Genomic DNA, 15,287 nt, shown 5'->3' with positions numbered 1-15,287 from the left:
AGGTGGGCTCCAGGTTCTTTGCTGAATGCCTGTTGGTCAGGAGATTTTAAATCAATGCACCTATAGCACCCAGTTCTTGCTGGTCCAGCTGGAAGACTGTGTCATACCTAGGGATCTCCCCTGGGTTCCACTCGTGTGGTGAGGGACCCAATTCTTATTCTCCTGTCATTCTCAGACCCCACATTTCCTGGTCTCGGGTTCAATTTCCAAACAATCTCTCCTACCCCTTCCCTTCTGAGTTCCTGGCCAGATGCACCTCTCTCATACGGTCCTGTAAGCAATTGGATTGGGGGAGGAAGGGTAGAGCCATGTGTATTGCTGTGATCAGTTCTCCCTATGTAAACCTCTTTCCACATTTGATTTTCTCCTGGTCACTTAAACCCACTCTATGTCTTGTAGCGTTTGGGCCAAACTGCCAGGAACTGGCCCCCTCAGCAGCTGGCCCTGTGCAGCGGCTACAAAATGGTTCCTTCCTTTGTCCTCTGCACATCATCCGGAGAGGTGGTGGCTTCTTTCTCCACACACAGAGCAGTTAGTCTTTCAGGTCTAATGGGCAATGTCCTTGGTCTCTAATGTTCCATACCCAGACATGCCTTGGGCCTCCCAAAAATGTGGGTTCCTTTAATTTCCTTATCCCTCTACTCTGCCCATGCAGGAACCTCTCTGGCTGGTGCTTCTGACCTGGCTGCAGTAGTGGCTATGCTGCTGGGGATTTCTTCCTTATTTTATTACATCCAACCTCCTGAGTCCCCAGTCTGCTTTGAATGTCCAGTTTTAAATTCTAGTAAAGTCCCCGTGCTCTTTTTTTGTTCCCCTACCTTGCTGAGAAGCTGCCAGTCTGCTTTCTTGATGTCACTCCATGGAGCAGCCAGGAAAGCGACCTCCTATATTCTGCCATCTTGAAAAGCGCTCTGGATCTTCATTTTTCTTTATGACTGAATAAAACTCCATTGTGTACATATGCATCAAATTTTCTTTATCCATTAATCTGTTGACAGATACCTATGCTGGTTCCGTAATCTGGCTATTGTGTATTGTACTACTACAAACATGGGTGTGCATGTATTGCTATAGAATTATATGACTTTATATCTTTAGGATAAATATTCAGAAATGGTATAGCTAGGTCATGGTGGTTCTAGTCCTAGTCTTTTGAGGAACATCCATGCTGATTACTATAGTGGTTGTACTAATTTGTAATTCCATTGGTAGTTTAAAGTGTTTCTTTTTCTCTGTCTCCTTCAGCATTTATTTTTGTAATACATTTTGAAATTAGGAAGGGCCATACCTCTAACTTTGTTCTTTTTGTTTAAGATTGCTTTGACATTCAAGGTCTTTTGTGGTTGTATATGGATTTTAGGATTATATTTTCTATTTCTGTGAAAAAAAATTGGAATTTAAAAAATTTTTTTAGTTGTTAATGAACCTTTATTTTATTCATTTATTTATATGAGGTACTGAGAAATGAAACCAAGCACTCTACCACTGAGCCATAACCCCAGCCCAAGTCATTGGAATTTTGATAGTAGATTGCTTTAGTAGAGAGTATGGATATTTTAACACTATTAATGTTACTAGTTCATGAATACAGGATACTTTGCCATTTATTTGTCTTCTTCAGTTTCTTTGAAAAATCCTTTGTAATTTTCATTATATACCTTTTTTTTACTTCATTGGTTAGAATTATTATTAGTTTATTCTATTTGGTACTATTATAAAAAAGATTATTTATGGATTTATTTTCAAATAGTACCTTGATGGTACATAGAAATGCTACTTCTTTTTGTGTATTGGTTATGTATCCTGAAATTTTATGTAATTTGTTTAGTCTTCCTGACAGTGTTTTTTAAATGCAGACATTGGAGTTTTCTAAATATAAGGTTATATCTACATACAGATACTATTCCTTCTTTTCTGAAATGGATGACTTTTATTTATTTTTTTTACCTAATTGCTCTGGCTAAGACTTCCAGTGCTATGTTGAATATAAGTGGTGAGAACAATCATCCTTGCCTTATTCTGGATCTTAGAGGGAAAACTTTTAGCTTTTCAGTGTTGAGTACTAATTTAGCTATACGCTTGTCATTTGTGGCACTTATTTTATTTTTTGTTACAGTCTTTCTATACCTAACTTACTGAATTTTTATCATGAAGGCTTATTGAATTTTGTCAAGTACCCTTTCTGTATCTACTTAGATGGTTGTTAAAACTTTGTCCTTCTTTCTTTTTAATGCTCATTGTGAAGCATATGTTGGCATCACAGGGATGAATTCCACTTGATCACAATATATGATCTTTTTAATATGCTGTTGAATTGAGTTAGTATTTTGCCGAGAGTTTTTGTATCTGTGTTCATCAAGGGTATAGGCCTGTAATTTTCTTCTCTCTCAGTGTCATTGTCCCATTGTAGTATTAGGGTAATGTTGGCTTTGAAAAATGAGTTTAGAAAAATTCCTACTTCTTCGATTTTTTGAATGAGTTTGAGGAGGATTTATGTTAATTCCTTCTTTAATTTTTAGGTGGCATTCACCAGTGAAGGCACCTATTCTTGGGCTTTTCTTTGTCGGGAGGTTTGTATTACTGATTCCTTCTCCTTACTAGTTATAGGTTGGTTCAAATATCTTGTTTTTTCACAATTCGGTCTTGATAGGTTGTGTGTTTTTAGGAATTTTTCCATTTCATCTAGGTTAGTCAGTACGTTGACATTTTCTTATAGGACTCTCAGAATTCTTTTCCTTTCTGTTAAACTTGTAACATTCCCTCTTTCATTTGTGATTCAGGTTACTTGAGTGTTCTCTCTTTCTTTTTTTAAAATTAGTCCTAGGAGCTTAGAGTTTGTCAGTTTGTTGATTTTTTTCCAACAATAACAACAGCAACAACAAAATCCCCCCCCGCATACACACACTTGGTTAATTTCATTATTTTTTCCCATTGTTTTTCTACTCTATTTTACCTCTCCTCTCATCTTTAGTATTTCCTTTCTTATAAAGGTAGCTTTGAGTTTAGTATGTTCTGCCTTTTCTGATTCCCTAGTGTATAAGTTTAGATTGTCGACTTGAGATTTTTCTTTTTAAATACAAGCACTTTAATACCTATAAATTTTCCTCTTAGTACTGCTTTTACTGCATCACATAATTTTGTTACATAGTATTTGTTTTCATTGGTCTTAAAATATTTTCTAATTTCCCTAGTTATTTATTCTTTGATCCACTGGTTGCTTAAGTGTGGGTTAATTTTTACATATTTGTGGATTTAGCATTGCCATTTTGTAAATTGCTTTCTAATTGGTTTATAGTTCCTTTGTAAATTTCTTCCTCTCATTGTCTTTCCTTGTGATTTTATATTATTTTGGGTTGCTATGGTATGCTTTGATTCTTTTTCTTTATATTTTGTGTCTCTACCACTTTTTAAAAATTTGTGTTGCTATAAGGTTACATAAGTCATATTTTGGTTATAATAGTCTGGAGCAGTCTTCTCTTAGCCACAGTTTCACTTTCTGCAGCTACTCACAGTAAACTTCAGTCAGAAAATATTAAATGGAAAATTCCAGAAATAAGCAATCCATATGTTTTAAATTGTGCACCATTCTGAATATCATGATAAATTCTTGTGCTGTTCACAACACCATCCTGCCTGGTATATGAATCATCTCTTTGTTCAGTGTATCCATACCGTGTATGCTACCTGCCCATAGTAACTTAATAGTTGTGTAAGTATTGCATACACAATTCAGTAATGTCTGCTATTTAAGGTTTCCACTGTAGTGAGGGAGGGTCTTAGGATGTATCTCCCATGAATAATGGGACTACTGCATTTTAAGCTAATAATAATTTGACTTTGATTACATATAAGAACTCTACATTATTACTCCCTTCATACTTCATGTTGTTAATGTCCCAGTTTTTACCTTTTTGGATTATCTATCCATTAACAAATTATTATAGTTATAGTTGCATTTTAAGATTTTTTTCTTTTAACTTTTAAAGTTGGAAATGATTTATGTACCACCAAACATTAATGGGGTAATCTGTATTTCACTATATAATTACCTTTACCAGTAAGCTTTCTATTTCTATGTGTTTTCATGCTGCTAATTAGCATCCTTTAATTTCAATTTGAAGATATCCCTTTAGTATTTCTTTTAAGTCAGGTCTTGTGGTGCTGAATTCCCTCAATAAATTATCTGTCTAGGAAAGTCTCCTTCATTTCTAGTGGAAAACTTTGTAGGACATAACATTCTTGGTTAGCAGATTTTCTCTTTCAGTATTTGGAATGTATCATTCTTTCCTGGCCTGTAAGGTTTCTGCTGAGGAATCCAGTGAAAGTCCTATGGGGACTCCTTTATTAAATATGAATAACTTTTCTCTTTTTATTTCTTTGAGTTTTGACCATTTGATTCATAGTGTGTCTTAGCGCATCTCTCTATGTATTTAACTGATTTGGAACTTTTTGAGTTTCATAAATATGGATGTCCATTTCCCTTCCCAGATTATTTCTTGAAGTAAGATTTCCTTAGGTAATTATTTCTTTAAATATTTTAATGCCCCTTTCTCTCTGTCTTTTCTTCTTCATTACAGTAATACATATTGATCTGTTTGATGGTGTCCCATAGTCCCTTGAACTTCATTGCTTTTCATTCCCTTTTAATTTTTTCTTCTCTGACTGGATCATTTCAAATGTGCTATTTTTGAGTTTGACAACTCTTTTTTGTACTTGATCCAGGCTACTGTTAGACCCCTCTAGTTAATTTTTTAGTTTGGCTATTATACTCTGAATTTCCTAATTTTCTATTTTTCTTTTAAAACATTTTCCTCCTAGTTTTTTTTTTACATTCTCTTTTCATATATATATATATATATATATATATATAAAATTGTCCTAAGCTTATTGAGTATTTTAATGATACTGAGTTTTGCTTTCTTTGTCAATAATTTATATATCTCCATATTTTTAGTGTTAGTTTCTGGATATTTATTTTGTTCCTTTGTTTGTGCCTTATTTCATTTTCCTTAATACTTTTTGTTGGTGTCTATATACTTGAAAACAGTACTTTTGCCCAGTCTTTGTGAACTATGTTTTTGTACATGGAAAACCTTCAAGAATCAGCTTGAGTAGAGATTCTAAAGCCATCTCAAACCTTATCTGTGGATATGTCTCCTCTGGACTGTCATGTGTAAACTCTTAGGGATATTTGCTGATTTCTCTTTACAGGAACTTGTAGTATCTTATTCCTTCTGGTATCTATCTCTTATACTGTGGTCTTTCAGGAGTAGTAGCCCAACTTTTATTTGGTTTGTTTTTTTAAATTTTCAACCACCTGCTATACTTGATCATCAGGAGAGGTAAAATAGGAATAAATCCCTTGGGCAGTTCTCCAAAATATCTGAATGTTGGACATATACTCCAGGCTTCTCTCTCTCTTTTTTTTTTTCCCAGACAGAAACTGTGGGTTTTGAGTTTCCCAGTCATTTCATGCCAAACCAGGGAGAGGAATTCTGGCTCTGATTGCATAATAGTACAAATTATTACCTTTGTTCTCAGTAGCTCCTGGCCATCTAGGATGTGTTGGTCCTGTTACTTCTTACAGAGTTCTGTTCCTCAGGTGGCCCTCTACAAAAACCAGAGTGTTGGATGGATGCTCCAACTCTTTCCTTCCTTAGGGAGAAGTTAGTTCTATGCTGAGCTGGTAGGAGGGGCTATGACCAGTTATTGCACAGTGGTTCAAACTGTAACCTTTGTTCTCAGTAATTCTCAACTTGGGGCCTCTTCCTATTAGAGATCAGATTTAAATAAAACAGAAATCAAACTCTCAAGTAGTCCCTGGGAAAGTCTGAACATTGAATGTATAGTCCATTCTTCTTTTTTCCTTCCTAGGGAGAAGCTGGAAGCTGGGGATTTCCTCCTGATCCTGTGTTTGGAGGAGGGATTGTGGCAGGAGGATGCCACCGATTTTCTTACCTGCTTCAGTGCAGTTGGTTTCATTCTCTCCTCCTGGGTCTGGATGTCTCACAGAGGGAATTGGTCCGCATATTGTGATTGAATTTGTGTGTCTATGGAAGGAAGGGGGGGTGCTGGGACTTCTTGTTCTGCTGTATTTCTGACATCATCCCCTATAATTAAGTTTTTCAGAAGGACTTTTGGCCTTTCTTTAGTCTTTAGATCTTATTATGTATCTCATTCCTTATCTCTCTCTGGATTGGGGGAAGTTTATGTTTATTATTTGGAATCAACATAGATACTTGGAGAGAGTTGAACTAGTTCAGAATTAGAAAAGAGTGAATTGGAGAGTTTATATTTTCTGTAGTTTTACTGCTCAAGAGTAGTAAAGAGCATGTTAGAGAATTTTACTAAGGTGTTGAATTTTTTTTCTGTTTGTGTTAATTTTGGCACCCTGGAATTAATTGAGCCAGAGCCCCCTTTCTAGTTGGCCCCAGTACCATATCATGAGCTCACTTATATGTGCCAATGTGATGGTGTAGACTGTCTTATAAGCACCAGGACTCACTATACTGTGTAGCAGGAGCACTTGTTATTCATAAAAGCAGCTTTTTAGGATTGGCATTTTCTCCCAACCACGGTTGCACTGTTCACCCTGACCACTAGCCCCATCACTGTGAATTTGAGACTGGCTTTGTACTTAGAGTTAAAGTTAATTGTGTTTCCAGCTGGAGACAGTCTCATGGCAAGAAATGAAACTTCTGTGCCTAATGTCTTGTGTTTCTTGTACTAGCCAGATTTCAGCCATGATACCGACTTCCTCCTTTAGTTGGCTCAGTTGCCTTCCAAGAAGCTGGCTTCTGCAATGCCTTTGCTTTATTTGGCCTTCATAGGCATATGTTTAAGGGCCAACTTAATGAGTTTAGTTTTGGACGTGTTGAATTGGAGACAGGGTTATTCAATTTGTATTTGTAATGGATTTGGAGGCTAAGAGAATAATTTGAACTAGAGATGTAGATTTGTTAAGCAAAACGTCTTACTTGAAATACTAATAGTACATTGGATCACTCAATAAAAGCATGTAAGATAAAAACAAAGAGGTTAGACACAGAACCCTAGGGTTACAACACATGTGGGGTTGGTAGAGAAGGAAAACCAGTGCGGGTTACTGTGAAGGATATTTTGAAGTATAGTACAAGAACCAGGGAAGAATGGTTTTGTGGAGTCAATGAACGTGACATCTTTAAAATACTATCCCTAATATTCTAGCAAGATCAACTATGGTTAAGACAGATTTCAACTCATTTGCTTGAGTGTAGAAGATCACTGATGAGTTTATTTATAGTACTTTTACTTTAAGTAGAAGTCAATTTATAGTTGATTGAAAAGTATATGACAGGTTAGGGCATGGATCCAGTAACTTCTGAAAATTTATTGTGAAGGGAAAGAGGTTGATTGGTATAAAGGAAAGCTACATATGAATCAAAAGAGTGTGTTGTTTTATGTATGCACCCTGTGTAATAAATAGATAAATGTTTCAGGCCTCTTTTTTATTAATATTTTCTATGAGAATTACTTTTAATATTTAAACATTTTTCAATTTTTAAGTATAGCTCTTTTTATGATTGTTTAATCAATTTTTAAAGAAGAATAGGCCACTGCTTAGTATATCAGGTTGCCTCTTCTGACACTCTGAGTTATAAAAGCTTGTATCAACTCAAGTACATTGACTGGTGAAATTATCCTCAAAATATTACTTTGTCTATTTTTCTAATTTGATTTTAACTATTTGGATATCTGGGATACTGATTAAGGATATGAAAAATGAACAAAACATTTAAAAAATATTTTTGTTTTAGTTGTAGATGGACACAATACCTTTATTTTATTTATTTTTCTTATGTGCTGAAAATCAAACCCAGTGCCTCACACATGCTAGGCAAGTGCTCTACCACTGAGCTTGTAACTCCAGCCTCTACAAAACAGATATTTAAAGATATTCTACATACTTAGTAACTAGTGTAGGGAATTTTTTTTGTTAGTGTTGCTACCAAAAAATGTATTAGTTTTAATATGGACTTTTTGAACTCAGTTTGTCTTTGGGGAATACTTCGTGTTTGTGAGGAAATCTGATATGGGTTGTGGTTGAATTCCCTATACAGAGGTCCCCATAATAGCAGAAAATAGGTTCCGGCTCTTGAAAGTAAAGATAGTACTAAATTCTGTATGTACTCTATTTTTTCTATATACATATCTCTGATAGTTTAATTTATAAATTACACATAGTAAGATATGAACTATAATAAGAATATAGCACAATTATAATAGTATACTAAGATAAAAGGAATTTGAAACTTATGGTTCATTTCTGGAATGTTCTATTTAATATTTTTAGACTCCAGTTGATTGGGGGTGACTAACACTGTGGGGAAATAAACACATGGATGGGGGTGTCGTTCTCTATAATAGTTTCTGATTCATACATCTTCAAAGCGGTTGAATAGAGAATAGGTATTCATAACCATGGGACTTGCATTGAAGTAGCTTGAATTGAAACATAAGAGAGACTCCAGACCAAAAGCAGTGTATTTGAGAATGCTATCTTTGTATGATATATTAGATAAGAGTCTTTTTGGTAAAATTCATTTAAACTGGTTTCCAACTTATCCTGTACTTATCATATTTTACATGAATTAATATGGTATATATTTTAATCAAAGACTGCTATATCTGTGGTTTCTAACATGGTTTCAGATTTATAGAGACTTTAAGCTATATGAAAGTTTTGTTATTTTATGTATTTTAAGGTTTTGTCTTGAATCGAACAAAATTTACTAACCTTTAAACAATGGTATCTCAGAATATGTGCTTTATATAGGGACTGGGGTTGTGGCTCAGTGGTAGAGCACTTGCCTAGCATGTGTGAGGCATTGGTTCGGTTCTCAGCACCGCAAACAATTAAATAAAAGTTCACCAATGACTAATAAAAGTATTAAAAAAAAAAGAATATGTGCTTCATATATATGAATATACATAGGAGAAAAAAAGATTCAAATACATATGATTTATTATAGTTCCACTTAAAATAGAATTTGTTTTTAAGCAAGTATATGGCATTTATATGACATTTTACTTTTGATTTAATCTAAATGAAATAAAATGTGAAAAATAGAATGGTTATTATTTATAGATCTTTTGTTCTGCTGTGAAATCATCATTAATATAAGCTGTCATCTCATTACAAAAGAAAAAACTTGGTGATTCTAGATTTGAACACTGTGTCCTCTGAATTCTCCAGATTTTGATTTTTTTTCTATTTTAATATCTTTATAGAGAACAGTACACTGGGAAGCACCGAACGAGCTCACCTTCTATAAGTCCAGTTTACAGAGAAGATGGACAAAATGTTTTCTCAAAGAACTGTGTAAGATCGGATTTTACTTTTGTTTGTTTTTAGTTGTTTTAAAATAACTCCACATAGTTTCAGTTTCATATTGTCAAAGTTTCCGTGATTACTTAAAAATAGTGAATAAAGTCTGAAGGAAAAGGTGAATATTTTGATGTCAAAGAGCGTGGTGTGCCATGTATTCCTTGTTTTCCCAGTGATTCTAAGTATGCTGATCAGTCTATCTTTTCTCCAGCATGTCAGAGAAAAACTTTGAAACATTTTATTTTTTATTTATTTTTCTTTCCCCTTTTACCTAATATAAACATGGAAATGATTAGATAGCTAGTGATCATAAAATTAAGAAGAAATAGGTATTAATCTGTAGTAAAGTAGGAAACACTGCTTTTCTGATTGGGGTGAACTATTTTTATCTTCAAATATGAATGTCTCTCTTGCATCTCTGTGTTTAACAAAGATTTAGTTTGAATAAGGTTTGTAAAATGAAAAATTGTGCTTGCTCACTAAAGTCTTTATTGCCTAACTTTGACTGTCTTCCATATGTGACTGAGTTACAGGAGACAACATGTGTAACAGTGACTCTTTTTTTAGCACATATTGCTTTACACATAACTCATTTCATTTTCTCCAATGATAGTTTGGAACATGAAATTTAATACAAAGGGCAACACACTTTTAATAATAATTAAGTTACAGGTATGTTTCAAAGAAAAACACAAAAAAGCAAGGGACCACTATTAGAAGCCATAATGAATTTTAATGTAGTATGTAAATAATGGAAAGTCAACGTTTTGTTGAGCAGAAATTTGTATACTTATTAAAGTATGCAGAACATTTTTTAGTACATTTTCCTTCATAACTTCATATTAATTTAAATGAAGATAGGTAAATAGGTTTATTTGTTAGTAATGAGACTTTCTACAAAAACATGGATATGCTGTATCAACAAATTTAACTTTAAAATTTTGGGGCTATAAAATAGACATTTTGTACAGATTTACCTTTCTGAGTTTTTAGTGCTTTGGAATTGTTAATTTCTGGGCACAGATCTTAGGTTGCTATTAGTAAATTATAGTTTTAATCTGGTTGATAAGTGTGTAATATAATAAATAATATAGGAGGAAAAAAGCAGAAGTTTTATTTTTAAAAAAGTAAAGAATCACCATAATTGTGTTTTCATGATGTGAATCCAAAACTTATTTCTCTTTTTATTCAATGTATGAGTTAGAATTAATTTAAGAACAAAGAGCTTCTTGGACATCAACACAAAACTTCCCTGTTAACTAATTTTAACGAGAGTAAATAATTCATCTTTTCAAGTCCACCCCACCCCCTCCAATCCCTTTCAAGCTACTGTGGTATACCACAATTAAAACTTTTTGTAAAAGAACTTAAAGAGAAGAGTCTGGATTAATTTTTAAAATATTCTTTTGATGTTTTTTTTTCTAAATCTAGTTACTGTGTGAATATATTGTTAAGGCATCTCATAGCCCTAAGCAGCTGTAATAAACAGTCATTAGTTAGAATTGAGAACTCTAGCTTAGTTATAACATAATCCTTTCCTTGGAGGGTAATATAGTGTTACCAAATAAGTACATAAAACTCTCATTACTCTGAATGACATATATTTTGTATTGTTTTCTTTTCTACCTCTTGCTTTTTCTTTCTCCCTCTTGTTTCCTTTTGTTTCTTTCTTCCATCCTTTCATCTTTTATTGCTTTTCCCCTTCTCTTTTTCCCCTTTCTATTTTGTATTTCAGGAAGTTCATTTGAAAAAATCTTCTGTTTCTTTGGATGACAGTGACCTTGAAGCTCGCCTTAATAGTTGGAATCTTGGGGTAAAAGTAGCATTTTTAAATGTATATATTGTATGTGAATAACAGGTTAACTAATTTAATTCTGTTGCTTGAATTTTGAATGTTAGATGTTTGGTATTGTGTTGGCTTTGAGAAAATCTTTAAGTATGGCAAACAAATTCTATACTAGAGCAATATAAAATATTCCCTTTTCTTGGCAGACTAACTTTCTTGTAGATGACATAAGAGATATATTCATTAAATAAATAATAATTTAAGATACTATCTATTAAGATACCAAAGTGATTTATATGGGAGATATCACATATGACTTAACAACAGGGATATATTCTAAGAAATGTGTTGGTAAGTGGTTTCACCATTGTGTAAACATTGTACAGTACTTAAACAAACCTAGACGGTGTAAGTTTATCATTCAGTGTGGGCCTCTTAATCCAATCAATAGATGCAGTAAAACATGAGATGCATGAGGCTGTTGCTGGCTTAACAAGGCACACTGTTTTACAGTAAACTTTTTTTTTTTTTTTTTAATAAGATGTGCACTCTGAAATAATGACAAAAAAATACCACTTCGGTGTTGAAAACTTTTCAGCTCCATAATAATCTTATGGAACCACTATCACATATGTGCTTTGTTATTGACCCAGGTGTATTATCCAGCCTGTGACTATGCTGAGGTGAACAGGAGGGAAGTCAGGGAGATCATGAACAAGCAAAGTCATTTGGGTTAAAGAAAATTCAGGGAGACTTCATGGATGAGCAACCTTTACAAACAGCAGTTTTCACTGCTGTTTCACATGAAGAAAGATTTGGTCATATAAGTGAACTGTCCTGACACAGTCTCTGGGATTTATGTGTGGGATTAGTGGGCAATGTTGGCAGCTAGATTAAAGTGAATCTGTGAGGGCTAACTTGAGAAATTTAGCTTTTATATTTCAGGCTATCATGAATCCTGGAGTTTTTCTCACCTTCCATAATTCTTCTTTGCATATATGCTGTTTAAATATTTTGAGGAAATTAAAAAGGCTTTAAAATGATTTAATTATCATTTTTATTATATAGTAATTTGTAACTTGAAAAATACAATAAATAAGAGGGATAAAATGTTTCAAAACCTGAACACAGATATGTTAATATCTTTTAATACAGAGTGAATATCCCTTATCTAAAACCCAAAATCCAAAATTCTCCAAAAAACTGAAGCTTTTCAAGCTTCATTGGCACTCAAAAAGTTTTGAATTTTGGAGCATTTTGAATTTGGGATTTTTGGATTCAGGTATTTAGTTGGTAAAGTCTGTGTAAATATTCCAAAATCTGGAAAACTTCAAAGTCTGAAATTCTTCTGGCACCGAGCATCTCCTTTAAGGGATACTCAAGCTGTATCTACCTTTCCTTTTTTTTCTTTGTCATTTTATAAAATTAAAATTTAAATAAAATTAGGTCATGTTATAAATAATATATTATGTGCAATTTAACTTTTTATATAAATTTATAAGAATTCTATGACTATTAATGGTAAACATTCACTTTTCTTTGGATAGATATAGTATAGTTTAAGTATTCTGCTATTTTTGGACATCTGTTCCTCACACTTTGTTGTTAATATAAATAATACTGCAACAAAATTCTTTACCAGAATCTTTTTATTCATATTTGGTTGCTTTCTTAGGTCATATTACATCTTTGGTATATTGCCTTCCAGAAGTTTCTACCTCTTTCAACAGCTGTATACCAGTTGTTCATTTCCATTTATTCACCTTAATTATGGTTTATTATTTTAGGAAACCTAAAAATGGTTCTACTATCATTGTCTTTAATGAAAGCAGCACTTTAGGAAAATTGTCTTGACATTATGAAGTGCTATTTGATGTGAGTACAATTGGAGACAGGAGATCAATTATCTTTTATTTATTTTTAAATATATTTTTATTAGGTTTTGATGAACCTTTATTTATTTATATGTGGTGCTGAGGATCGAACGCAGTGCCTCATACGTGCTAGGCAAGTGCTCTACCACTGAGCCACAATCCCAGCCCCAGTTATCTTTTAGATGCTTAACACACAGTGGACTGTGTTAGTGTGATTGCTGGGAAGATGGAAAGGATAGAAAGGAAAACCCTTTGAAAGAGTAAAGAGTGCTCAATGACTGACTGGAGACCTGAACTGAGGGAACCTACCTGTTTTTGAAAAGTGGAGATGTTGACTCTGTTAATTGACTGTCAGGTAGGAGAACCCATTTTAGAGGTTTGAAGTTCTTTTTTAGATTAATGGAGTTTGAAGAGACAGTAAGATTAATTGCAGAGTTCAAGGCCTAGAGCTTCATGAGATTGGAGGGCTAGAGGCATAGTTTGGGGTCCTTCTGATATGGGTAGTGGCAAGATTGAAGAAGAGCTCAAGCCTTTAGAGAGTAAAGTGGTAGAGAGTGGAGAATGAAGATGTTTGGCTCATAGAATTGGCATAATTAGAAGGTTGGGAAAAGGGTAGGAAATGAAAGTAATATGGATCTTCTATTAATCGTGGGAGTATGCTAGTGAAAGCGAAGAGACAAACAATTGATGAGAGGGAGGATAGTAAGTCAAAAGAAAAACATTTTCATGTTTGAAAGTGTAGGGAAAGCTGCTGTTGGAGGGAAGTCCTCTTCCCAATGTGGGAGAAGAGCACAGGAAATCCCACAGAAGGACAAAGTCCTCTTGCCAGAAAGCAACATCAAAGAGAAAAATAAAATTGTGGAGCTATCCTTTTAAACTTGCCTTTGCCCTTAGCCATTTGAAACTTTTGATGTACATTTCCTAGTACATAGAGTACTTTTCACGATTATTTAACTGTTCAGAGGATTAAATCTTTCCTTCTTATAATAAAATTAAAATATCTAAAATATTTTGATATCTTACCTTTAAAACTAGACCTACTTGGGGTTTTAACATTATTATTTATTATAATGTATAAGCATTAATCAGGCTAAATGATTTCTCTTCATTAGAGTTGAATGATACAAGTGTTTATTTAGAAAACTCAAATTTTGTTTTGATTTTAGTTTTGTATGAGGATGCCTGAGTAGCTTTGTTTTCTTTCTTTCTTTGAAAAATCAGTTACTAGCTAGAGTTAATTTTGTATTCTTGACTAAAGGTACATTTTTTAATATTGCTGACATTGCTGTCAACGCCTTCTTTTTAATGCATTTGATATTTGAGCATTTGAATTTTCTAGTATTCGTTGAAAATTATATTTTTCTCAAAATATATTTCTTTTCACAGGAATATGTTAATTTTTAGGAATGCATAATTCAACTAGAGATTTGTTTAAAAATAACTTGGTATGAAATTTTTATCCTGTGTTTTTTCTTAATGTTTTATCTTTTCAAATCTTACTTTTTGTGATGTTTTCTAGCTTTCATAATATATTTTAAATGCATTTCATGTATGACTCTTAAGTCATAGGATGTACTTTAGAGCTATGCATTTTTACTATTTTTAAGTTAATTTGAGTAATTGGATGGAGGGTTTGGAGTATTCTGTCCTTAACCAGTGACTGTCACATCACTATGAAACAAGCTATGTGCACTCATTTGGAAAAAAAAAAAAAAAAAAAAAACTTTAAAAATTGTGTTGTTTATTTTTCAAGTTTTAGAGTTTATTATTCTATAAATAATTTACTACCTTAAGATCTGTGTAGGGAATATAGGAGAGTTTTGATGTAACTAGGGATTATTTGTAGCTTTCTTTACCTTTTAAAGTGGAACAATTTTAAGGTTGTAGGAAAAAATTGATAAATACTTTTCTCTTGGTTTCTAGAGTGTGTTTGTGATTATTTTGGAAGCGGGGTATATAACCTTAAAAATAAATGAAATTGCAATCATGAAACAAATTGAGCAGGTATTTGAACATCTTTTCCTATTTTATAGGTATAGATATGAATGGGAAAAATTAGTTTGCTGACGCAATTGAAAGCTTCCATTGCATGAAGCTTTTGGATTGTAGTTATGGTTATTACTTATTGATGGTTTTAAAGAAGACCATAAATAGAAATTTTTATTTAAAATATTGTTATTGTTACTGTTATATAATACTCATAATTGGTATTTTTTTTTGAGATCTTTATACAGATTTTTGTCATCTCCATTTTTCTTCG

At 33.1% G+C, this 15,287-nt stretch overlaps 1 protein-coding gene across 1 annotated transcript in view; it reads left to right on the top strand.

Annotated features, from left to right (window-relative positions):
• Cep112 (centrosomal protein 112) overlaps positions 1-15,287 on the top strand; it is a 447,190-nt gene that overhangs the window by 30,072 nt on the left and 401,831 nt on the right. Inside the window, 2 exon segments of the mRNA XM_047546437.1 lie at positions 9,271-9,361; positions 11,103-11,180. Coding sequence (XP_047402393.1) covers positions 9,271-9,361; positions 11,103-11,180 — 169 coding nt within the window.

This window comes from Sciurus carolinensis, chromosome 3 (genome assembly GCF_902686445.1).
Source record: "Sciurus carolinensis chromosome 3, mSciCar1.2, whole genome shotgun sequence".
NCBI lineage: Eukaryota > Metazoa > Chordata > Mammalia > Rodentia > Sciuridae > Sciurus > Sciurus carolinensis.
The sequence above is the reverse complement of the archived record's forward strand: the minus strand, read 5'-3'. Positions and strand labels throughout refer to the sequence as shown.